Here is a 25,824-nt window from a genome sequence, read left to right as displayed (position 1 = left end):
GAGCATCTTTCAGAAAAAAAGGATTTTTGTATTCATTACTACAATGAAAAATTTATTGTTTATAAATTTGTTGATATGCTAATTTTAGACCAGTCTGATTATTATTGAAAGCTTACTTAAATATTTTGTAAATTGTTATTTAACATTCTAATCCAAAGTGCGGGACTTAGTTAATGAGCTATATTAAAACCAAGGTCATAGCTATATAATGAATGGAGGAGTTAGGTTTTACGGCGAATTGACACAAAAAAAATTCATGTATTTCCGAGTAGGTCATAGCTATAACGAAGCGGCCGTTAGCATTAACATGATTAAGTGACATGCATATGGCAGTGTCATCTGCGGATAGACGCACTTTACACTGGTGAGCGTCAGAAGAGACAGCTATTGGCTCTGAGCTTGTACAGTTAAGGATAACGGATGGAAGTCGGTTTTCCAGGAAGCTCTTAATCCATTTTAGTGTTTCGCCATGTATACCATAATCATGCTTTTTTAAACAGGACTTTCTTATGGCTCACTTTATCAGATGCTTTGCTAAAACTCTAATAGTATCGGGCCAACTCGTTGTTTGTTGTACACTGAAGAAGATAGATAGGCAGTTTCGGAAAAAAATTATGTGCGGTTAGAACAGAACCTTACAAAAATATGAAAGGAGTACATGTGGTCTCAGCCCAAATTTCGCTCAAGACGTGAACTTTTCAAAATAGTAATAATTAAGCAATCCAAGCCCATTGCGCTCTGTAGTTTCAGAAATTTAAAAATAAGAAAAAGAGTTTTACAGTATTTGTATCAAGGTACCAAATATATCTTGTTATCTGCCTATTATACATTGTATCTCGCTTATTGTCGATGAAATATATATCAAACACTCACAAACAATATCAGATTGAAACACATCACTTAAACACTTGATCCATTTTGAAGCATACGTTACCATTTACGTCCTGTTGCAATTCATACTTAAAGTAAGTGGTTGAAACTATATGACTTGCTATAAGTACATATTGTATTGTCTTTCGTTTTATTCAAGTGCCGTGCTCGCTCTCTAATTGGACATAGTGCTGTAACCTTGAATAACCCTTTTGGAAGCAGGACTCAAGCTGATGTTATGAGGTATCATTTGGCTTGTTTCAAAGGAAAATCTTGTAAAGAACCTGAAGAAATCAACATTTATTGGACTGAACTGAATGAAAATCAGGAAAAAAATTACTATGAATATCGTCATCTTTTTATATAGTAGTTTCACTCATTCAGTGATCTTTTAGTTTTGAGTATCAATTAAGATCAGTTTAAGTTTCACACATGCATGCTTTTCGAATTTTTGTTTTATGCTGTAAAGGCCTTGTTATTACTGACATATTTAAAGGGACTGTCCTGCAGATCGTTCAAAACAAAAAACTGATATTTTTCAGATATCTGGAAAAAAATGCTATAATTCTTAAGAATGTATTAAAACTTAAATACTTACAAACTATATGTTACGGATACACCTGAGAATTTGCTTTTTTACTACTTTTTACGATGAAAAGCGATAAGCAATTGTAACGCTTTAGTCTAGGTAAACTGTCTAGATTATAAATATCTATATTTTGAAGTCATTATTCACTAATAGTGCTACAGGTTACGACGACGGGAAATGTCTTTATTGCCGCGATGGCTCGGTGTTCGATTCCCGACGCGGTCATCTTTTTCTCTTGATTTGGAAGTTTTAAAACATTTTAGAAACAAAAACTCATATTCTAATGTTAACAATATGACCAAACTTCAATTTGAAAGAAAGATTATTTTTAGTCAAATCTAGTGGTCAGTGCCTTTAAATGACACCGGGATTGTATTTAATCTTTAATTTGTTATTTCGATCATCAATATGCTGTATAAAAGATTGTACGAAAATGTTTATTTCCATCCCAACGAGTAAGTTTTTCAACTTATTTTTAAATATATTTAATCGTTCAATTGTGTCTTTCCTACAATTCAACACGTGTCTTCCTTGTACTAATTGTCCTTACGGACATTTGAAATAGGGATAGGACACCAGTACTTGAGATACATTGTGTTTAAAAGCCATTACTTCCAGTTAGTGATCACGAATACTAAGAAGAAATCAAATTTAGTGGATTGTTTCCAAGAGATAAGAAATGTATTGAACTTATTTATGGATGTATTGGTGAATAATATACTGAATCTTAAGTATTATCTAAGGTCAATAGAGGATTGTTTTCCGTTTAACTGAACAAGGAACATTTTAATCACGTATTGGCTCTTGTGACATCTTAGGCCATACCAAATTGATTAATAGTTCTTCGGAAAATTTTCCAAAAAAATGGGAGCGAGCGAGCAAATTTTTTTTTTCCTCAATTTTGATTTTTTTTTTCAGAGGCGGGTAGCTTTTACATGGAGCGAGCGGGTATTTTTTTTTTTTTTGGGGGGGGGGGCAGTTATGATTATACATGAAGTTAACATTTTGTTTAAGAATAACACAGAACTTAAACATTTACAGTGTGACTAACACAGTAGATAGCTTTTCTATATGTTTTAAAGACTACATGAATGGTTTTGCAAATAAAATCTTGCTAAAACTCACTGAATCACTTTGTTTTTATTTTGTATTTATAATTACTGAAGGATGAATGTCTTACTTTTAATTTTGATTGTTCTACATTAAGCTGAAGGTGTGCCCATTTAACGGCAGAGGATGAGGAATATTTAAGACAAAACGGGCACCCAAGTGGAATAACATATCTTCTGAAACCTAGTTAGATGGCTTCGACACATGAGCAACTTTGTGCCCCTAGTGAAACTACAAATGGTAGAGGTGAGGGGAAAGTAATAAATCACTTGACCTATGAGACCAAACGGAGTTGGGCACACAAATGCTTCGACATTGCTCGAATCTCACTGGAATAATTTCTTAACAGATAAGGTTAGCTTAAGTTTTTGTTGTAGAGGTTCATTTCAGTCAAAAATGATAACAGACGGACAAAAAATGATCCCAATATGGCCACTCTTAAAAGTGTTATTTGTTGTGCTTTGATTGACCAAGAAATTTCGAGTTGGGAAGGCCTGTTTTTTCAGATTCTTTCTTTCAATCAATTCACTGCCAATTAATATCCTAGACTCACCAGTTTCGACGCACTTAACAGGCATCATGGCAGTGCTTTTTCATTCTGTGACATACGTGACTCTCTATGATACTGCATGTGCAGTTACCTTTTATATATTGAAGCATACCATCAATATCTTATTCTAAACAACTGACTGTCAGAAATCAAAAGTAAACAACAGCTAGTGTGGTCAGCCATTTTTTTTCTCACACACCTATTTCAACGCATCTAATATTATATTTGTTACAAAGCATTTGATTGGCTTAGATATTTGTGCAATCACTGTAAGTGATGTGCTACACCATTACTGTCTTGAATGGTGCAATAAAACTTGAAACAACAGTAGATACAAGTAGATAATCAATATTTAGGCCAAATGATAAATGAAAACATTAAAACCTTCCTGAACATAAGTGGTAAAGAACATAAACAATCATTCTGCTTCTTTTTATTACACATTGTCTGAGTTTGTTTTTTTTCATTCTTCTGGACTGCAGTGCTTGCAGAGGAATTTGTCACCCCGCCTAACAACCTTTATTTTAGTACAAAACTTAAGATGTACCCAGTGTTCGCAGCCTACTTGGTCACACTTTACCCACTTCACAAATATAAGAGATGTTCTCTTCCTGACTTCATCTGGACTGAATTTGTTACAGACACAGCACTTGTCATCCTAATCATCATCTGATGATAATGATGCAGCAGGAGACGGGATTTTGCTTTTCTTAGAGGCAGTCTTGTTGGCTCGTTTTGCATGATTCAGTCCAGATGGGCCAGGCAGAGGGGCCTGTGCTGATTTTTTGCGTGGGTTTACTGCCTGTTGGTGTTCTATGATTTTATCTATTATAACTTCCTCAGTAATTGCTTGCCCACTAACAATATATGACACAAGTCTTCTCTTTTTTGTTTGTCTTTTTTTGGTCTTTAGTGGTTTTTCTTTTACACTGAAGAATGCAGCTGATGTATCATCACATGGCATGTCATTTAGCTCCTCTTGATGACAGGAAGTGGCATCTTCTAGATTTTCTTGCTCCTGCACTTCTGCTACTTTAAAGTTAGAGCAATCAACAGCATCTGGATTAAAGGGATATACACCAGACTTTTGGAAAGCAGACTGAAGATTAGCAACAGACAGACCACTTGTGTAAGCTGCACATCCAATAGAACATATATTGTACTTTGTGATGGACTGTCCACAATGTTCACGCATATACCTATGTGATAATTCATTGAAAATTCTCTCATATGGACCAAAGCATCCTACATCTATTGGCTGGAGCACATGGCTAGTGTGTGCGGGTAGTACATATAATATAATATGCTGATTCCTAGCCCATTCAATCAGATTCAAATTCACATGTGACCTGTGTCCGTCAAAGAGCAACAGAACCGGAAGATCATCATTACGTTCAGGTAAGTATTTCATCAAGTGTGTTTCCATGTATTGCTGGAAGACCTCACTATTGCTCCAGCCAGACTCTGAGACAGTACCATTAGCACCAGCAATCTTGCCTTCAAGAAGCTCCTGTCTCATTCGTGTGCCAGGAAATAGAAAAAGAAAGGTGGTACCTGGTATCCCAACGCATTACCACAACCAAGGACTGTCACTGTGACCCGAGAATTGGATGTGATGCTTGGTGGCTTTGTTCCACTTCCAGCAATTACTTGTGGTGGCTTATGGGTTGTTGAGAGACCTTTTTCATCAACATTGTAGATGCGTTCGGGCTTGTCATTGAGATCATACTTGGTAAGTATTCTGCCCAGCTCTTTGTAGTAGTTCCTCACACAGTCAACAGTGGTAGCCTTGGCTCGCTTTATTTCAAGACCTCTGGGCTTAATCAAGTTAAGGTCAGGCCAGCGTGACTTGAACCCCTCATACCAACGGAAACTAAGTGGGTTGCTCTTATCTCTGTGACCAAGAGCAATGGCGTACTCTGCTGCGATATCAAGAACTTCAGATCTGAAATTGAGGTAGGAAGTTTGTAAGATAACAAGAAAAGATGCCACTATTAGCTACCATAATAATTACTATTACTACATACATATTGATTATTGTTATTATTATTATCATTTATTAGATATTATTATATTATTAATTGGGTTCCAAATCATGCATGCATTATTTCATTATTTAGACAAATATGTAACAAAAAATACCTGCTATAACCATATCCAACAGAAGCTGTGAATTTAAGGTGATCTGCAAGCCTAGCCTCTTCTTCTTGCGTGAAAAGTGCTGGAGGACCAGACCTGATATACAAACGGAAAATTGGGGTTACAATACGACAGAAATTATTCTTTATATCTACACTGCTTATTTGAAAAGCTAGACATTTTTTTAAAAATGAATATATGCATTTTGATAGAATATCTGACTGCCGTACTAAAGAAGTTACGTTCAAAACGATTTGGGCCAGAGACAATTAATATGATGGATCAATCGTAGAACGTGCCTACTTCACCACCTACCGGCACAGCGAAGGCCATGTGTGGCACTAGCACAGACATTCTAGATTTAAAACAAATGACGAACAACACCATAACTCCTGACTTTTTGAGTTTGTGTCATCAGCTACATGTATTACGAACGCATGGATTCCGATCAATATCACTTTGACGCATTAAAACGGCGATAAAACCTGTTTTACCGTTATCATTCTGGACCGCGTAATCAGAAAAACAATTTTTTTCGGCGATTTTTATGTACGTGCGGGCGTGTGAATTTTTTTCCTTTTTCTCGGGAATGAAATCATTTATGCGGTAGTTCCGACGAACGACAAATCAATTTGGTATGGCCTTATTGATGTTTTGATATTTTACTTCCTAATAAGAGGTTTGCGGAAGTAAACTAGCTAAAACTACATCATCTCATCAAACATCTAATTTGCAATTTTAGCTGTCAGCACTTACTTATTTGTAATAGAATTCATTTTTCTTTTTCATTCAAACTGTTACGCCCCCTAATATACCATAATTATTTGTATAACAGCGATAAATATTTGTATATTAATGCCACAGAGAGAGAGAGAGAGAGAGAGAGAGAGAGAGACAGAGACAGAGACAGAGAGACAGAGAGATTTCTGTGTAGAAGGTACATGTTTATGGAATACCTAATGACAAACATTTCGAAAGTGCAATATAGAAATTTTACATACTTTGCAATATTACTCGGACATCACTCTTTGAGAACATATTGCTTAAACAATAAATCACATGCTGTCCTTATTTTCGACTTAATAGTGGCTTAAATACTATTATCGCTGAAACCGACTTGTAACCAAACAACCGAGCGTTCAATTACACCAGACAAAGTAATTTGTTAAGAAGTGAGAGGGTAGGACTTATCGAAAGCGCTGGCTTTGCATTTCGTTAAAATATTAATTTGAAATATTGTATAAACTCTATTAGTTTTATCTCTGCAGATTTACACAGTGTGCGTATTATGTCAATGAGTTTTACCGTACCAAAGACGAAAAATTTCCATTCATACGGATATTTCATTCGTAGGGGGCAAATTAATTTACCTTCATTCTGTAATATTTTCTAATGTTATCTGAAAGGATAACAGAGAGCTGTATGACATAATCATTTACAGAATCACGTAGAAATTATAGCATTCTATGTATTTCGGACAGCTGTACATATTTATATGCCATACATGTCATTACTGTTCTGCGGAAATGTTAGGACTATTTCGGGGCGATTGTTTACTGGTTGCTTGTAGAAAGATCATACAATGTATCCGTATTGCTAATTCTGGAGCTAATCGCCCCTAAAAATTGAATGTTTATCTATCTAGTTATTCAGAACGGCAGTCTAAAGACCGATTTTCGACCTACTGTCAAATATATAGATTACGCTGCTACTTTTTCAGCTATGTATATTTCGTGTTTTTTTTTTCATTGACATTAACAGTATAGTACACACCCATCAACAAGCCTGTAATGCAATGCAATATCAAATTTATAACAATTATATATACATGTATTTAAATTTCTGATTTCAGTTCTTCTTCGTCATTCAGCACTTTCTGACGTGCTGGCGACAGATGCTTTTCTGCATGAAAGTGAATCTATTTGGAATAGCTCTCGTCGTACAAATTGTCTTCTTAAAAATTTGATATACTAAAGGTTCTTGACAGTACTCATTTGAACTGAAATTAGAACACACGGTGTCATGATGGTATTTATATATAGGTACAAACCGTCGTTCGGCGGTCTTTCAAGCACGGGCAAAGAAACGATTCGTGGTTAACACTCTTAACACTAGAGAAAACTGACTTTCTAAAATATATCGGTCATTATACACGTTATCTTCATTGTTTATGTTATTAAGTTAAACGTGAACCATGTATGTTTAGTAATAGAAAGATCATTGAGACTCGAGGATAAACGATTTGTTTGAGGGGACGAGAGTTTTAATGTTCTTTCTGTTTTGCATCATAGCCATCCATGTATGGTAGTTCAGTTGGCGTTCCACATTGCCATCTACCTCGTATAACAGGCTATTTTGCTTGTTTTGGTCAAATTTTCGCCGCCTGAGTGGAACGATGCTCTATCTACCATTTTTTGATCGTGGAGAAAATTGCGTCTAAAGTAGTTTCCTTATTTCTGGGCGAAAATGATAATAAATATATCTACTTGTTCCTTGCGTTTAGTTTATTCTGACTATAAATGTTTTTAATACTAGTACTATTCATTTTAACTTTTCTGCAATTGTACATTTTTCGCTTTTGAGATAGATCAAATTTGACAAAAGTAACAAAAAAATGTCAAATGTCTATGCTTTTGACAAAAGCTATGTGTTTGTATAAGTAATAAAATGATAAAATAGTCCTTGTAAGCTATAAAAAGCAATCTCATCTTTGCAGGTTGTATAGATAGGAACTCTAAAGTATATTTCTACGCATTATATTCTCCATATTTTGTTATGATTACATGCATGTAACAGCGCTTTCTAATTAAAATAGAGTTAGTTCAATTCTCAATTAAGTTACGTGGAGATAAAGTACTCCTTTACAAAGCCTAAAGATAATCACGATGCTGTTAGTTTATGTGTATGATTGGTCAAGAATAATTTTAAACATTACAGTACTCTAAGTCCTAGAGATAGAGAGATAGAGTATTTTAATTGTTACTGTAACGTTCGAACGGAGGACATGGAGCAAAGTATTACGTAGGATCTTCCTTTATGACGTAACAAATTACGTTTTCTTGCTACAGAACAATAGGGCTCGGCGAGACAAACAAATTGATGCAAAAATCTCATCCCCCCCCCCCCCCCCCCCCACACACACACACACACAAAATGGAGACAGAGCACTATAAGAATCAGGTGACGATTTAATATTCCTCTTGTTACACTATTACTGATAAAAGAACTTGACAGATTTTTTCTTGAACAAATTGTAAAAATTAGCATTCTTACTCGAGTCATAGCACGACTGTTTACGACAAAAGCAAATCAATTACTTATAATATAAAGAAATAAGGCAAATTTAGTGAAAAGTTAATCATAGAGTCTTCTTCTTCTTCTTCTTCTTGTTAATTCCATTGTTAATGGAACGATATTTCAGTACAGCCACTATGTTAATTGTTTACTTCACAGATATATTTGCAAAAAGATGTTTCTATGATGAGAGATAGGAATAAAAATTGATCTTCAATCCCCATCCTCCCCCTCAGTTGAGAAGTGATCTATACTCATTAAAGATGCACCCATCAAGAGGGTACTAACCCATCCATTACCTCAAAATTTTGGACCCAAAAATGCACCAAAGGCCACCATTCCATGTCTGTATTTCAAACATTTCAAGGGGGAGAGCCCCGTGACCTCCAATAAACATCTTTACAATTAAATAATGAAAAACTATAAAAATGACAAGCTGTGGCAACATGTGCTCTGAGTTGAAGAATGCAACAACTGCACGCACACCCCCACCCCCTCCCCCACCCCGTCACCACAAAGGCTTCACTGACTTGAATATTTTGTGGCTCAAAAAAAATTAGTGCCAGTGGAAACCCTGAATATTATATATGCAGTAAGACATTATACCCCCATATTATACTGTGGATCTCTCGGAAGAATACAAAAACATAAGTATCAACAATGATCACACATATTGCAGACTGGTTTATAAAATTCACGTTGTATATGCATATCGGATCCCTCTCTGTGGAAAATGAGAAAACGGACCCGTCTCTGTTCGCGCACAGGACCTTCTTTTTGGTTAACAATGAAATTTGGCAATGAGGTCGGAAAATCTTTTTTTTTTACCTGAACACAGGTTTGTGCATAAACCATAGGAATCTATCTACCATTACTTTTTAATCGATACATTTGTTTTATCAGTTGACACAAGTCCAAACGAAGATGGAATGTAGACGTAGGGTACTGGCCCGGATGAACATCGTGCCATGTTTATGAAACTTAAATACGACTTTCTTTGAATAAAGCAAGTGTCTAATACCTTAGATGTGAAGCCGTTGATCCTATCTTATTTGTAAATACACTTTATGTGGTTAGTTTCATCATGATACCTTAAAAACGCCCTACTTTCGATTTCGTTTATGCACGGCATCCCTCTCAGTCGGCGCAATTTTGCCTTGACACCGTGACTTAAGTCTTTCACAAAAATCAATTTGAATTCTAACAGCATGAAATCAAACAAAGTCTATACCTAGATCTCTATTGGTGTCAATACGAAAAGTGCCTTTGTGGGCAAGAGATGAGGCACTCGATCATTTTTAGCTTTTTTCATACCTTCTACATTAAATCAATATGTATTACAATGGCGCCAGAGGTGAACACTGTCTGCACACGGTTGTACAGGGTAGAACATATGAGATAAGTAATATCTACCCCGTTACCGGTATCAATAAACAGTGGAGCTTCGATAAAATTTAACTTTAGAACGAAAACATAAGATATTCTATCACGAAAGATCAGCGGGGCATTTTCATGCTTTACTGCCAACCTATCAGTTATGTCATCATTACAAATACTTTGTAATATACAAGAAACTTTCCCACTAGGTTCTATTTGGGCATTTTCAAATAAAATTTGCTCAATCATTTTGGTAAGTGATGGGACAGCGATAATCAAATGTAACCATAATGTCCGTAAACGTCTTATAATTTGATCTACACTTCAGATCTGATTTAGGTATCTATATCGGGTATCACTTTTCCAAACTTCTACATTTCATGAAAGTTGTATCACAAATGAATGAAAAATGGAATAATTTCGGTAAGCGGATAGAGGAGATGGAAATTTTCTAATGAAATGCTGGGCAAAGGTGGTCTGCTACCCATTTATGCTTATAATTTCTTTGAAGAAAGTGAGCAGCTAACATGGACGTTAAATTGCCATTTCTTTGTAGCTGACTTACTTTGATCGTCTCAATCCATAGCATAACTCTAGCTTAATAGAACCGCATGGAAACACTCGAGAAAATATATTATGACATTTCAGAGGATAATGCGTGTGAACCAAGCCGATAGTAAAACGGTAGAAGGAATTTCTCGCAGTTCTGAAAAACCCGTACAATCATCACGTCACACTAGTCTTGACCAACTTCACCATCGCAGAACAACACGTTGTCGGAATCTGAATAAATCTAGAAGATGCATTAAGGCCTAGTAGGTTTAAGGACGTATGCTAGAATTTGGTGCGAAAATTTTCCCAATAACACAATTTCCTCAAACTTTGGATATCGAAGGACAATCATCTAAGAAACAAAAAAATGCAATAAAAATCATAGGTCACCGGTATCGAAAAAGAGTTATCTGCCCTTGAAAACGGCATTTCCCCCAAAAATGACGTTTTCAAGGGCAGATAACTCTTTTTCGATATCGGTGACCTATGATTTTTATTGCATATTTTTGTTTCTTAGATGATTGTCCTTCAATATCCAAAGTTTAAAGAAATTCTGTTATTGGGAAATTTTTCGCCCATCTCATATACAGGGAATTCTAGCGTACGCCTTTAAGCGGATTCATTTGTCTGGTTGACTGTCTCTATCAATGTACCAGCAGATTTTTAGTAATTTCACACTGGAAATGGAATTTGATATATGATCGAAAAAGTTTGTTTTTTTTTTAGGTAAATTTTTTTTAGATGTAACACAAGCAATATGTTTTTTATGGTTAAACTGATGATTTCAATTTACTATAACTGTACCCATCACAAGTGCTTTGTTTTGCTTTCTTTAAAAGTTTTAAGACACTAACTTCAGGCGAGTAAAATTCCAAGATCTTGAACATATTTATTCGTGAAAGTATGGGGCGCCGTTTTACTATTTTCTAGGCATTTCTTGATATCAAGAAATGCTGTCTAAATTTTATATAAAAAATCGAATTTTTGATATCAGGAAATGAATTTTTGATATCAAAAAATCGATTTCTTGATATCAGGAATTCAATTTCTTGAAATCAGAAAATCATTTTTGATATAAAAAAAATAGTTATATTTTTGATATCAGGAAATCGAAGTCTTGATATCAAGAAATCATTTCTTGATATCTAGAAATACGGACTATTTTTTGATATCAAGAATTCGATTTCTGGATATCAAGAAATCATTTTTTGATATCAAGAATTCGATTTCTTGATATCAAGAATTCGTTTTCTTGATATCAAAAATGGCCAGTATTTCTTGATATCAAAATTTCCCGCTATTCTAAAAAAAGACATGCAATTAGGGATAACCTCTAATTCATTCAGTTCGGTGTATGGAACGCCTAGACTGTCTTGACATAATAATAATCAGTTTGTCATGTGCTTTTTCCAATATATTCGGTACAAATCATAATCTTTCTAGTAAATAAAGAAGTTTGTTATGTAGATTTACTAGTTTGTCCGGTACATTTCTTAGTTTAGGTTGTGCATTCACTAGTTTGTGCTGTACAATTAATAGTTCGTCGTGTGCATTTTCCAATATATTTGGTAGAAATTGACTTGTAGATAAAACTGTTTGTTATGTACATTAAAAAGTTTGTCCGGTACATTTCTTAATTTGTGTTGTGCATTCACTAGTTTGTGCTGTCCAATTAATAGTTCGTTATATGCTTTTCCCAATATGTGTTCGGTACAAATCATAATTTGTTATGTAGATAAAACAGTTTGTTATGTACATTTACTAGTTTGTCCGGTACATTTCTTAATTTGTGTTGTGCATTCGCCAGTTTGTGCTGTCAAATTGATTGCTTAAAAATATCCGATTTCATGTTAAACTACACAACGTGTACCCTTACAATATTTGTCTTTACAAGTGGATTCTCATACATACGACAAATATACTACTTATGTTAAATAAGTTCTTGCCGGCAATTATCTATTTTCGGAAACTTTTGAAAAGATAATTAATACATATCTGTTTATTAAAACATAACAAACTGCTTTATCTACGTAAGACAAGTTATGATTTGCACCGAAAATATTGGGAAAAGCACATAACGAACTATTAATTGGACAGTACAAACTAGTAAATGCACAACACAAACTAAGAAATGTTCCGGACAAACTAGTTAATGTACATAACAAACTGTTTTATCTACACAACAAATTATGATTAGTACCAAACATGTTAAGAAAAGCACATGACGAACTATCTGTTGGACAGCACACACTAGTGAATGCACAACACAAACTAAGAAACTTATCGGACAAACTAGTAAATGTACATAACAATTTTTTTAATCTACAAGACAAATTATAATTTGTACCGAATATATTGGAAAATGCACATGATGAACTATCAGTTGTACAGCACAAACTGGTGAATGCACAACACAAACTAAGAAATGTACCGGACAAGCTAGTAAATGTACATAACAAACTGTTTTATCTACAAGAAAGATTATAATTTGTACCAAATATATTTGGAAATGCACATGATGAAGTAATAATCATCATGTCAAGATAGTCTAGGCGTTCCATAGCGGGGATTATACATTTCTATATGATCCTGTTCAATCCATCTATATTTAGATCGGGAAGTGCCGAATTTTTGATATAAAAATAGGCTTGATTTCCTGATATAAAAAAATTTCTTGATATCAAGAAGTCGACTTTTTGATATCAGAAAATCATTTATTGATATCAAGAATTTGATTTATTGATATCAAGAAATAGCACGATTTTTTTTATATCAAAAATTCTATTTTTTGATATCAGAAAATGGACAGCATTTCTTGATATCAGAAAATGAATTCCTGATACCAAAAAAATCGAATTTTTGATATCAGAAAATCGATTTCTTGATATCAGAAAATGAATTCTTGACATCAAGAAATCGATTTTCTGACATCAAAAAATGTGACTGATATTTTGATATCAAGAAATGCTTTTCTGATATCAAGATATCGAATTTTTGATATCAAGAATTTATTTTTGATATCAAAAAATGCCTATAAAATAGTAAAACGGCGCCCCATATGAAAGGAATATCTGAATTGACATCATTAATTTTATTGATTTTTATATTCCTTTCATTTTCTTTTTTGAAAATGTCGACATTTATCATGAGGGACAGACAACATCATACTTTATACCTTCAGTGTCTACTTTTACCTTTCTATGCTTTTCTAATGCGTCTGAAAGGCCTGCATATGTTGACTGAGAGGAAGCGATTGTTAGGTGAAGCTCTGGTGTTCTGGTAATATCATGTAGAATACGACTTGTTGAATCGCTACCATTCATCATAAAATGTATGACAATAGTAGCTTGTATCTGTAGCTGTATTCGGCTTGAGTGGATTTTGGCAGGACGGATCACACGAGAAGCGTAAGCGACGAGTATGGTCCGACCTGGCAAAATCAACGAGAGACGAATACATAATCCCACGTCTAGCTACTGTTATAATGACCCTTTATGATATACCTTTTTGTTTGTTGTTTTGTTATCGAATGAACTGTTCAATGTTTATCAATGTTATTTTTTGTGAGTGTAGTTTTTGTGTGCGCTATTTATAGATCTGTTTCATGCATATTTAATGAAGTCGTTTGCAACCTACAATACAATAGGTACAATACGGATTTCTTTTCTGCCTTTTCATATTTACTTGCAGAATAGAAGCCGAATTTTTGACAGAATTTATACAGGTATATAAAAAATTAAAATACACAATGCGAATAGAGACAAGATGATGGCGACAAGTTAAAATCCCCGCTAATAACCAAAGTACATTTTGTTGGCTTCATTGTTATGTAAATATCACCAGCCATGAAATGAGGAAGTGACCCTTTTATTGAATTTGCATTATTTGTCTATTTTAGTACATTAAGTGTTTAGTTTTATAATAGCTATGATATGAATAAGATTGTATTTCAAGTTTTGGTGCAATTATTGATTTTAAGGATAACATGGTGTAATAGCCATATTTCATATCTTGTAACTGGATGGAAATATTTAAATGAAATTTGGTCACTTTAAAGACATTCAAAATTAAAAACGTTTCACCGAGAGATTTTTCGAATTTTATCATTTTTTGGGGAGATAATCGGTACTGAAGTTAACATTGATGCCTATGGGAAATATATAATTTCTTTGATTATGAGAAACTGAGCTTGAGTTTTGAGAAAATTTTGCGGTAGAAAGCTGCATTATATGATTCTGATACAAACATCAAAAAGAAATCTAAAATTCCCCGTAGGAAAAAAGAAAAAAAATTATTTTTTTCTATTTTTCAGGGGAGATAACTCATGAAAAACCAAAATTATCAGGGGAGGTAATCTAAAGTAATTTTTTGAAAACTTCTGTCATTTTATAACTTGTCAATATGCACCTTATTTCTATCGTTTGACATTTTCAAGCTTACATTATCAAGTTGTATGTACGCTTTTGGTGGAATTGAGGCCTATTACGGGTAGTAATCCTTAATAATGTAGTAAAATGAAACTGGATCACGGTATAGTACTAAACCAACGAACAAATTGAATAGACTAGGGTTAGCCGATAATAGGAAGTAAATATTATGTATTCATAAAGAGAAAACACGAATGGATATTCAGAAATAAAAGAAGTTGGAATCAAATTAAGAATATATACAATTTCGTGCGAACTGTAACAATGATTCGATATGTATTGGTAAGTGAACTTTTTTTTTCAATGTAATTAAAGTCAGTTTCATTTGATCTTAACATTGTAATCTATGCTGATGCTACGAAAGACCCGTGGTGACATTTCAACTTATTTCACGATTTGCTTCATGATTACATTTCCACTCCTGAATCACGATTTCACGATTCCACTTCATGAATTCACGATTTCCACTTCACGAATTCTCGATTTCCATCAAGAATTCACGATTTCACAATGGTGAATCGGATTCATGAGTAAATTCGTGAATTGTACAGTGAAATCGTGAATTCGTGAAGTTGAACGTAATTCTGAATTCGAATGGAAATGTAAATCGTGAATTCATGAAGTTGAAATGTGAATTCGTGAAGTGGAAATCGTGAATTCATGAAGTTGAAATCGTGAAATCGTGAATTCGTGAAGTTGAAATCGTGAATTCGTGAATAGAAATCGTGAATTCATGAAGTGAAATCGTGAAATTGAATCATGAAGTGGAAATCGTGAATTCGTGAAGTGGAAATCGTGAAGTTGAAATCGTGAATTCGTGAAGTGAAATCGTGAATTCGTGAGTGAAATCGTGAATTCGTGAATTGATGAGTGAAATGTGATCGTGAAGTGATTTCATGAAGTTGAAATCGTGAATTCGTGAAGTGAAATCGTGAATTCGTGAAGTGAATCTGAATTTAGTGAAATCGTGAATCGTGATTTGAAGTTGAATGTGAATTGTGGAAAGTGGAAATCGTGAATTCGTGAAGTGAAATCGTGAAATCGTGAATTCGTGAAGTTGAAATCGTGGAATTCGTGAAGTGGAAATGAATCGTGAATTCGTGAAGTTGAAATCGTGAATCGTGAGTGAAATCGTGAATTCGTAAGTTGAAAGGAAAGAATTCGTGATTGAAAGCGTGAAAGTGAATTCGTGAAGTGGAAATCGTGAAATCGTGAATTCGTGAAGTTGAAATCGTGAATTCGTGAGGTGGAAATCGTGAATTCGTGTAGTTGAAATCGTGAAATCGTGAATTCATGAAGTTGAAATCGTGAATTCGTGAAGTGGAAATCGTGAATTCGTGAAGTTGAAATAGTGAAATCGTGAATTCGTGAAGTTGAAAACGTGTGAAAGCGTGAATTCGTGAAGTGGAAATCGTGAAATCGTGAATTCGTGAAGTTGAAATCGTGAATTCGTGAGGTGGAAATCGTGAATTCGTGAAGTTGAAATAGTGAAATCGTGAATTCGTGAAGTTGAAAACGTGTGAAAGCGTGAATTCGTGAAGTGGAAATCGTGAAATCGTGAATTCGTGAAGTTGAAATCGTGAATTCGTGAGGTGGAAATCGTGAATTCGTGTAGTTGAAATCGTGAAATCGTGAATTCATGAAGTTGAAATCGTGAATTCGTGAAGTGGAAATCGTGAATTCGTGAAGTTGAAATAGTGAAATCGTGAATTCGTGAAGTTGAAAACGTGAATTCGTGAAGTTGAAATCGTAAAATCGTGAATTCGTGAAGTGGAAATCGTGAATTCATGAAGTTGAAATCGTGAAAGCGTGAATTCGTGAAGTGGAAATCGTGAAATCGTGAATTCGTGAAGTGGAAATCGTGAATTCTTGAAGTGGAAATCGTGAAATCGTGAATTCGTGAAGTGGAAATCGTGAATTCTTGAAGTGGAAATCGTGAATTCATGAAGTTGAAATCGTGAAATCGTGAATTCGTGAAGTGGAAATCGTGAATTCGTGAAGTTGAAATCGTGAAATAGTGAAGTGGAAATTGTGAATTCATAAAGTGGAAATTGTGAAATCATGAATTCAAGAAGTTGAAATCGTGAAATCAGGAAGCAGAAATCGTGAAATCGTGAATTCATGAAGTGGAAATCGTAAAATCAAGAAATCGTGAAATCATGAAATCGTGAAATCAAGAAATCGTGAAGTTTTTTCGTGAAATCGTGAATTCGTGAAATCGTGAATTCATGAAGTGGAAATCGTGAAATCGTGAATTCTTGAAGTGGAAATCGTGAAATCAGGAAGCAGAAATCGTGAAATAATGAAGTTGAAATGTCACCACGGGTCTTTCGTATGATGCCGACGCAAGTTTTGATGACTTTATCTCAAAATTGCATCTAACCAGAATCCTTCGTGAATAATAGCTGTTGTTTTGTATTTTTCTGGAAAGAACAGAAGATAAACTGTACGTATTGAGTATTGTTCAACTTCGAACATCTGCTTAAACACTCCAAATGCCATGTCAACGTTCAAAGTGAAGAAAAGGTTTCTAAGAAGCCGTCTGTATATTACGTTATATCAATGAAACAATGGAAGATCTTGAAATAAGGTCAGCGGATGACACATCATATTGGGGTCGTATTAATGACACCTATGAGTTTATCATAGAGCTTCGAATTTAGTTTTTACTGCTAGATGTAGCTTTCACTAAAGATTAAAGTTTTCCTGAACACAATGGGTTAAACTATCTTTTTTTCCAGAATAAAGTGTTGTCTTATCTGTAAACCACATAAACCATTATATAATAGATCTTTTTAGGTACCTATCTTCTACAAATGCAAAGAAATATTTCATCTGAATATCTACATTATTATCTACAACAAGCAAACGTATCTGTACACGTAAATATGTTGAAAAGTCCATGAATTGGATATTTGTGCCCCCTTGAGTGGTGGGGCATATGGATTTGGTCTTGTCCACGCGTCCGTCCGTGCGTACGTCCGTGCGTGCGAGTATACGATTCCGACTCTAGTGGTTAAGTGATTTGTAAGGGTTAGGGTTAGGTGGTTACAACTTAATGAAAATACCACTTATGCTGGCTGGGAAATGCCAACTTAGAATATAAATGTGCGGGTGTGCGCCCGTGCGTCCGTCCGTCCGAAGTTCGTGACGCGCCTACCTCAAAAAGAATTTGATATTAATGATAAAACCTTGCATGAGTCTTAATCATGATATAAACTTGCGCACCTTCTATTATTTCGTCTGGCCCCGCCCCCTATTTCCAGACTTATGGCCCCTGAAATAGTAAAATAAATGCACATTTTCACCTTGTGACACGCCTAGCTCAAGAAGTATTACATGTAAATTAATTAAACATTTCATGAGTCTTAATCATGATATGAACTTGCGCACCTTCTATTTTTTGCCTGCCTCCGCACCTTATTTTCAGAGTTATGGTCCCTGAAATAGTAAAAAATGCACTTTTTTCACCTTGTTACGCACCTAACTCAAAAGGTTTATGATATGAATAGATGAAAACTTTCATGAGTCTTTATCATGATATAAACTTGCACACCTCTTATTTTTTGGCTGGCTCCGCCCCCTATTGGTAAAGTTATGACCCCTGAAATAGTAAAAAATGAACATTTTCACCTAATTATTTGCCTAGCTCAAAAAGTGTTTGATGTAAATTCATGAAACGTTGCTTGAGTCTTTATCATGATGTGACCTTGCACACTTGGCATTCTTCTTGCGAATCTTAGCGCTTATTACAGAGTTATGGCCCTTGAAATAGCCAAAATAGTGGATATTTTGTTTGTGATGCTCATTACTCAAAAAGTATATGGCCTAGACTAATGAATCCTTTACATAAAATGTTTGTTGAGGCTATACCCAATCCAATTAAGATTGCAAACATTTGAATTATTTCCCCTTATTTTTGACAAATGTACCAGTTGGGGGCACATCCTGTGTCCTACAGACACATTCTAGTTTTATAAGCCTTCATCCTATAAGTTTATTACCTTCGGGGGCATACAGTAAAAAATCGGCAAACTACCCTCTGCTTTTATACGGTATGTTCCTCTTGCCTTCGGTCTTAGAAACAATAACACTGTATGTAAATTTGTATCTATCTTTATACATTCTTCACTGAGTTAAATTTAGACATATATTGTATACACTACAAAACAAATATAAGTGTTATAAACCTTTTTATCACTTCTACTGTTTACATTCATTGTTTAAATATTTTGAGCGATGTAAAACAACTTATCGAAAGTTTCATCAGGTTTTTCCTTTGTCATGCTGATGGCCCCGGCAGTGTATTGCGGTCATTTTATGTACTTTGAATTTTTGCAATTAGCAGGTACTATAATGACGGGTTTTCAATTGTAGATGTGCTTGGTGTTGGTTGGAATAGACCTATCTCTCACAGGTAATTAATTATATTTATTATTTCATTATTTCGTAGTGATATCTGTGTACGAAATTTATTAGCAGTAATATCTGTGTAGTTCTGTTCTTCAAATTGGCACGGGATATATAACTTGAACAAAAAAGAGATGGTTCCAGGGAATGAATGCGATGATTAAACTGTGCACTTCTTCAATATTTTAACGTAGTGTGATACTATTTTTTTTTTTTTCAATTTTTGTTTCATATAAAAGATTACCCCTAAATATTTCAATACAACATTTCAGTGGTAGAAAAAATTTATTAATAAAGCCAGTTAGTATAACATGTCTACTAAACAAATATCGCTAGATATTGAGATATTATTTAACTAACTTGAGAATATGTAACAAATAAGAATATGTTTTATGAATGAAATTTAGACACCTTTTGCTTTCGTGTCACTTTTTTTTTGTGTGATGCCAGCAGAGAGGTTTAGATTTATCTTACGTACGACGTAGTACATATGGTTGGATTTAGGTTATAAATTTTCAGCCAGGGATTCAGTAAGAAACTTGAAACCTAAATGGCTAAAATGGTATGCATTAAAAGCATTTTTGTTAATAGAAAGTGTGAGGCAATAAACCAAAGAGTTGCACATGCATTTTAGCAAAACTGGACAAAAACCTTGTTAAGCGGTCGGAACTGGTTGTGCCGGGATATATCCTACGTAGGACTTAGTTACTCCTACTTTGGACATAACATCTAGTATGTGGGACATAGTATCTCCTACGTAGGACTTAATATATTGTACGCAGGACTTAGGAAGTGCTAAGAGTTAAGTGCAGTCTGGCGGCCGTAAAAAGTCGCCCCGACTTCCTCTCAGTGTTGTTTTATTTTCTAGTGCTTCGGGATTATTGATTTCAACTCATTTAGATTTGAAAATTGAATACTGCTTAAGCTGGTGCTAGGGGGCGTGGGCAGTTTTGCATTTTCCATTACTGCTCATGAACAGACTCAATCAAACCCAGGCTGCAATTTTCACTTGATTATAGTTGGAATCTCCTACGTAGGAAATAGTATCTCAATGTCATACGTAGGAGATACTTATTCCTACGTAGCAGATACTATGTCCTACGCAGGAGATAGTATGTCCTATGTAGGAGATATTTATTCCTATGTAGGAGATACTTATTCCTACGTAAGAGATACTTGTTCCTACGTAGAAGATACTAAGTCCTACATAGGAGATACTTACTCCTAGGTAGGAGATACTAACTCCTACGTGAAGATACTTTGACCTACGTAGGAGATATTATGTCCTACGTAGGAGATGCTATGTCTTTCGAAGGATATACTAATTTTACAAAGTACTTAAAATCTCCTACGTAGGAGATATTTACCCGTCCGTAGAAGATAGGATCTCCTTCGTAGGAGATACTAAGTCCTACGTAGGGGATACTAAGTCCTACGTTGAGATGCTATGTCCTACGTAGGAGATACTATGTCCTATGTAGGAGATACTAAGTCCTACGTAGGGGATACTAAGTTCTACTTAATATCTCCTACGAAGGAATGACTAACCTTCTAATGAGATACTAAGTCCTACGTAGGAGATACTAAGTCCTACGTGGAGATACTATGTCATACACAGGAAATTCTATGTCCTACATAGAAGATACTAACTTCGTAGGAGTTACTATGTCCTACGTAGGAGATACTAACTTCTACGTAGACTTTGTGTCTCCTATTAAAGAGATACTAACGCCTACTTAGGAGATACAAAGTCTACGCAGGATACACTAAGTCCTACGCAGGAGACACTGACTCTTACGTAGATGATACTAACTCCTACGTAGGAGATACAAGTCCTACGTAAGATCAATTTAAATCTCTGTACTAGCGCCTGGACTCTGCCATAAATACTTGCGTAAGTAAATATGTAAGTTTTTTTAATGCCCATAGTAGGTTTTATGAAAATTAATCCATATAAGTATCACTTGGTAAGATCTTTTATTTATTCGATAGTTTTTTCCAAGCAACAAAATGGCGCTTCTTTATTTTAAAATTACTTTAAGCTGATTTTAAAAGGATATTTTCTTAGGTTAACAGTTATTCTAAAATAACTTGTTTATATCAAATTTCTCTTGTGATATTCTGACATAACTATTGTGTCCAGCCATTTAAGCATTTTTTTCCACCAAACAGGTGCGAATGTAAAAAGAATATACTAATAATCTATTTCAGCATTTTTTTCAAGAGAAGTTATAGACCCACAGTGTCAAGTGAACTGTTCATGCTGTGTTAATCAATTATGTGGACTAAAAGAGAAACGTCACTACTATGGTAATGATAGTTGTCTAAAGGGATGTATAGATGGCTATAGAGGGGCCCGTTGTTATATCAAATGTGCAGAATATTGCAAAGCTTGTTACCATCTCAATTCCAACAACTGCACAAAATGCCATGATGGTTTTTATAATGGAAAGTACAAAAATTGTTCCGAAAACTGTGCTTCTAACTGTAAAGCATGTGGAAAAGGCCCCGACCTCTGTACAAAATGTCACGAGGGTTTTTATAATGGGAAGTACAAAAATTGTTCCGAAGAATGTCCGGCAGGTTGTAAAGCGTGTAAATCACAAGAAAGCTGTTCCGAGTGCAATGAGGGATACTACAATGGTAAAGAGTTTGACTTCGAAAGGTCTACATCCCTTTATAATTGTACACACCGATGCAGAGACACGTGTACACGGTGTATGTCGTACAGTAACTGTACAGGGTGTGTCCGCGGTGCTTTTGGAACCATCTGTGAACACGAATGTTCAGTTGGCTGCGTAAACAGCACATGTCAGCAATCAACAGGTAACTGTTTATGTAAGGATAATTGTCGCGTGCAACAGTGCACTCAGTGTGCATTTGGGAAGTTCGGGAAGTTTTGCGATCGCCAATGCTAACCAAACTGCAAAAATACCATATGTGATAAGGTGTCAGGAAATTGTTCTAATAGATGTATAACCGACGAATTCATAGGGCGCAAGTGCAAGGACTGTGTAACGGGAAATTATGGAACATTTTGCAATAAGTTGTGTCCACCAAACTTTAAAGGCAATAAATGTAACAAAGCGAATGGGTTTTGTCTGAACGGTTGCACGGAAAACTTTGCTGGAGAAACGTGTTACACAGCAAAACATCTTTGAACTGAGAGATTATTTTTCATTAGAGGTTTAGATTTCCCACATGTATGGATAAGCGTTTTATTCTTTTCTTCAATAAAAGTATGAGGTCTTAAATTGCAAAGAATTGAATTTTTAGACAAGTTAGCCTTTCATGTTTAAAGTGTATATTACATATAAAACCTCAGCATAAATTCATATTTTGTAAATATTTTGCAGGTGAAAAAGTGGCGGACATACGCATGTTAATTGGATTCAGTATCTCCACGGTGCTGTTACTTATCTGCATCGCTGTACTTGTCATCATATTGCTGAAGCGGACCAGGCCTTGTCAAAGGTATCAGCAAACATACTGTAAATGATCAAGTGGGAAATAGCAGATACAAGAATTATAACTATTGTGAGCGTTAACTTCTTCCACGTATATGCGTACGAGACCTTATTATAAAATGATAAAATAATAAAGGCCCTAGAGTAATTTGTTGACCGATTTATCACGGTTCCGAGTTTAGATGCGTGGGAATTGAACCACGAGGGCGTTTACCCGAGTGGTTAAATATCTAAGTATCTGAACGATGATCCGTTGTAAATGAGACAATAAAGCACAAGAAGGCCTTGATTGTTTTCATTCTTACATACTCATTGAAATAATCTTTATTATGTTGGACACATCGCTCCGCGCGTGAACAATTGTTTATTGCAGAAAAAAACATAGTTGACATTAAGAAAAATAAAAGCTATTCATATACAGCTCAAATATCAAAACCTTACCATATATCGTAGTTGTCAGTCTTTCATAGAGAAACTATGTAAATTCCGTTTTATGTTGCAGTAAAATATCTAGAATGCTTATCGAATATAAACTCTTTGAAAGTCTTTTGGTCTTTCCAAAAACATGGAGACTTTACTTTGCATTTTTATGTCAACGATGAGCTATTGTCACGAACATAGATATAGCAACCTCAGTATGTTCGAAAATTTACATCTATGAAATACCTTATATAATTCTTAAGATGAATTAATATCAACAAAACCCGTGTGAAATTGTAGAAATTTGTAATACACTTGTTGTTGTAAACGTTTTCATTGCAAAGGCATCGCAAGCAACAGAATCAAGGCGACGTTCATGTCAAAACCAAAGTTGAAATGACTGAAATATCGGCTACAGAAGCTGAAAATGTTAAAGGTAAAATTAATCTGTACGTAGTACGCATTTTGAATTGATTATTATCAAGTAGGATATGCAGTTAGCCAAATAGATAAGTAATTATGGCTTGTGATTATTCTTTAATACCGACATTATACAGCCAGTGTATTTCTTGAAATAAATGTTTCGGAATATACTTTAGGGTGCGCTCGGACTTCATCCTCAGAGAAACCGTATGAAGATCTACATGAAGAAAGAGGTAAGACTTTACTGTAAATTATAGCTGTTACTAGTCCCCAGGTATGTCACAGGCACACATACAAGCGAAAGTATTTTGCAATCAGTACGCTATTATATGTAAATTATGATTAAAAGTTGTTTAGAAGTATACTAAATAGTAATGATATATCCTATAAAATGTTATAAGCTGCTATAGTATTCATTCACCAACATTCAACGTACGAAATACCTAGTTAGAGTACTTATCAGTGGTGTGTCTGTACATGCCGAATGCACATTCAAATAAAATTTCTGTACCATCTGTGCAAATATGACACTGACAGGGCGAAGATGAAATTTTAGTTATTTTAATTCCATGTCCAAGTAAACTTTTATGAATACAGCAGAGCAAACTGACGTCCAAAAACTATAAACAAGATAATAACATTATATAAAAAATCACGATAAAATGTATACAGTTCTATGAAAACCCATCAAATTGTTTAATGAAATTATCATTCGACCCTGTTTGATCTTGACCTAGAGCCGTCTTGAGGCAGAACCATAGCATTTTGCCGTGACCTTGCTAAGACTTTCCACAGTAGCTGTAATGTTCTTAAGGTAAGGCATGGTAATGGTATCAAGGTGAACCATACACTGACTTTTGCTGCAACAAATCAACTCCTCAGTCGATAGTAATGCCGGCTATTTTACCTTCCGGCAACCTTCATTCTCTTTTTTTTTTATAAAAAATCTGAATTTCAATGTCCTATTGCAGATGCCGGGCAGGAGCACCAGTATCTGGGGATTGCGGTCCAAAACGAAGGCAAGTTCCATGTAATGACTTTGATGAAATATAATCGTATCTTTACACATGTCCCTGAATGACGGATTGGAATGTTGTTTGTTAGTGATCCATAATGAAATCGCATTTAAAAGTAATTAAGAAACTACTATACATAGTCTATGAAATACATAAATGCACAATGACTGGTCAAGTTTTCTTAACCTTTAACCTGCTAAATTTCTAAAATGGACTGATCTGTCATTCAATATGGGCAGTAGATCTACCACTTATTATTTGAAGGGGTGTTCATTGAAAATTTACTGACTGAACAGCTAACAGTTCCGACCACGGATGTGAAGGCTAATCTTGGTCTGAGTTGGTCGCAAAGGCAGAAACACATGCCGCCAGCAGGCTAATTGTTAAACTGGAGACAATATTTTTGTTTGATAGTATACTGTCTTTATTTATTATATAATAAGTTACAAACACATAAGTTGTAAATACTCTTCTTATCTTATACATAATTTACATTCATATTTCAGATTCCACAGGCGATCCAAAATATCAGAACACGCCACAGAACAGCGAAATGAAAATCAAATTATGCAAAAATTAAGCAATTCGATATTCCATTTGATTTAATATAAATTGCATTTTAATATATATATGTTCATACATAGCTAACTTTGTAACATGCTAATAAACATTTTCCAGTATCATTTACTTATATAATTATGGCATAAATCAAGTGTAATGTAAAATATGCCATACCTTATATTAAGTATACTATTCCAGCAAAATCAGTAGCTAATTGGTGATATATAGAGGATACTATGTGAATGTTTTTTCATACTGAATTCATTAAATGATAAAGTGCAAGTTCATCAGTTTTATAAATTTAATATGGGAAGACAAAAATGTAATACTCTTTTCATCACAAGTTAGGTTTTCGTGCTGAAACATCAAAGTGTCTTTATTGCTTACCTTTTACAGACCAAGTCAATTCAACAAATGTTTCTTATTACATAATGGCTTTATTTCACTCCAAGGACGTGAAGAATTATGTAATAATTATGCAATATCATTCCGCGAAAGAACGAGTGCATATTTCTCGATGCAAATCTAGTAATCTTTTTATTACATACACATACTACACTTATAATTAATATATAAATGATATAAATTGATTTTTAGCCGGAGTAAAATTGAAAATGTC

The 25,824-nt window shown here is 34.6% G+C and overlaps 2 protein-coding genes across 9 annotated transcripts; one reads left to right on the top strand and one right to left on the bottom strand.

Annotated features, from left to right (window-relative positions):
* The first annotated feature begins 971 nt into the window (after positions 1-971).
* On the top strand, positions 972-25,490 carry LOC123538654 (proprotein convertase subtilisin/kexin type 5-like). Of its 8 annotated transcripts, none has more exons than XM_053530790.1 (9): positions 972-1,113; positions 2,667-2,923; positions 19,286-19,325; positions 21,530-21,628; positions 22,675-22,792; positions 23,550-23,641; positions 23,805-23,861; positions 24,600-24,647; positions 25,151-25,490. In XM_053530790.1, exons 2-9 carry the CDS (start codon positions 2,846-2,848, stop codon positions 25,222-25,224), a joined length of 606 nt encoding a protein of 201 aa, XP_053386765.1. In that variant the 5' UTR covers positions 972-1,113; positions 2,667-2,845; the 3' UTR covers positions 25,225-25,490. The 8 variants fall into 8 exon arrangements, 7 of the variants coding, with proteins under 7 accessions (XP_053386765.1, XP_053386761.1, XP_053386764.1 ...); XM_053530786.1 differs by having other exon boundaries at positions 21,530-22,144; XM_053530788.1 differs by lacking the exons at positions 972-1,113; positions 2,667-2,923 and adding exons at positions 14,404-14,471; positions 14,917-15,190 and having other exon boundaries at positions 21,530-22,144.
* LOC128550861 (uncharacterized) lies at positions 3,763-6,051 on the bottom strand. The gene is made up of 2 exons (XM_053530793.1): positions 5,262-6,051; positions 3,763-5,064 (listed from the first exon to the last, which is right to left on the bottom strand). The coding sequence occupies exon 2, from the start codon at positions 4,636-4,638 to the stop codon at positions 3,778-3,780; it is 861 nt and encodes a 286-aa protein (XP_053386768.1). The 5' UTR covers positions 4,639-5,064; positions 5,262-6,051; the 3' UTR covers positions 3,763-3,777.
* Positions 25,491-25,824: the final 334 nt, after the last annotated feature.

Source organism: Mercenaria mercenaria, chromosome 18 (assembly GCF_021730395.1).
Source record: "Mercenaria mercenaria strain notata chromosome 18, MADL_Memer_1, whole genome shotgun sequence".
Taxonomy (NCBI): domain Eukaryota; kingdom Metazoa; phylum Mollusca; class Bivalvia; order Venerida; family Veneridae; genus Mercenaria; species Mercenaria mercenaria.
The sequence above is the reverse complement of the archived record's forward strand: the minus strand, read 5'-3'. Positions and strand labels throughout refer to the sequence as shown.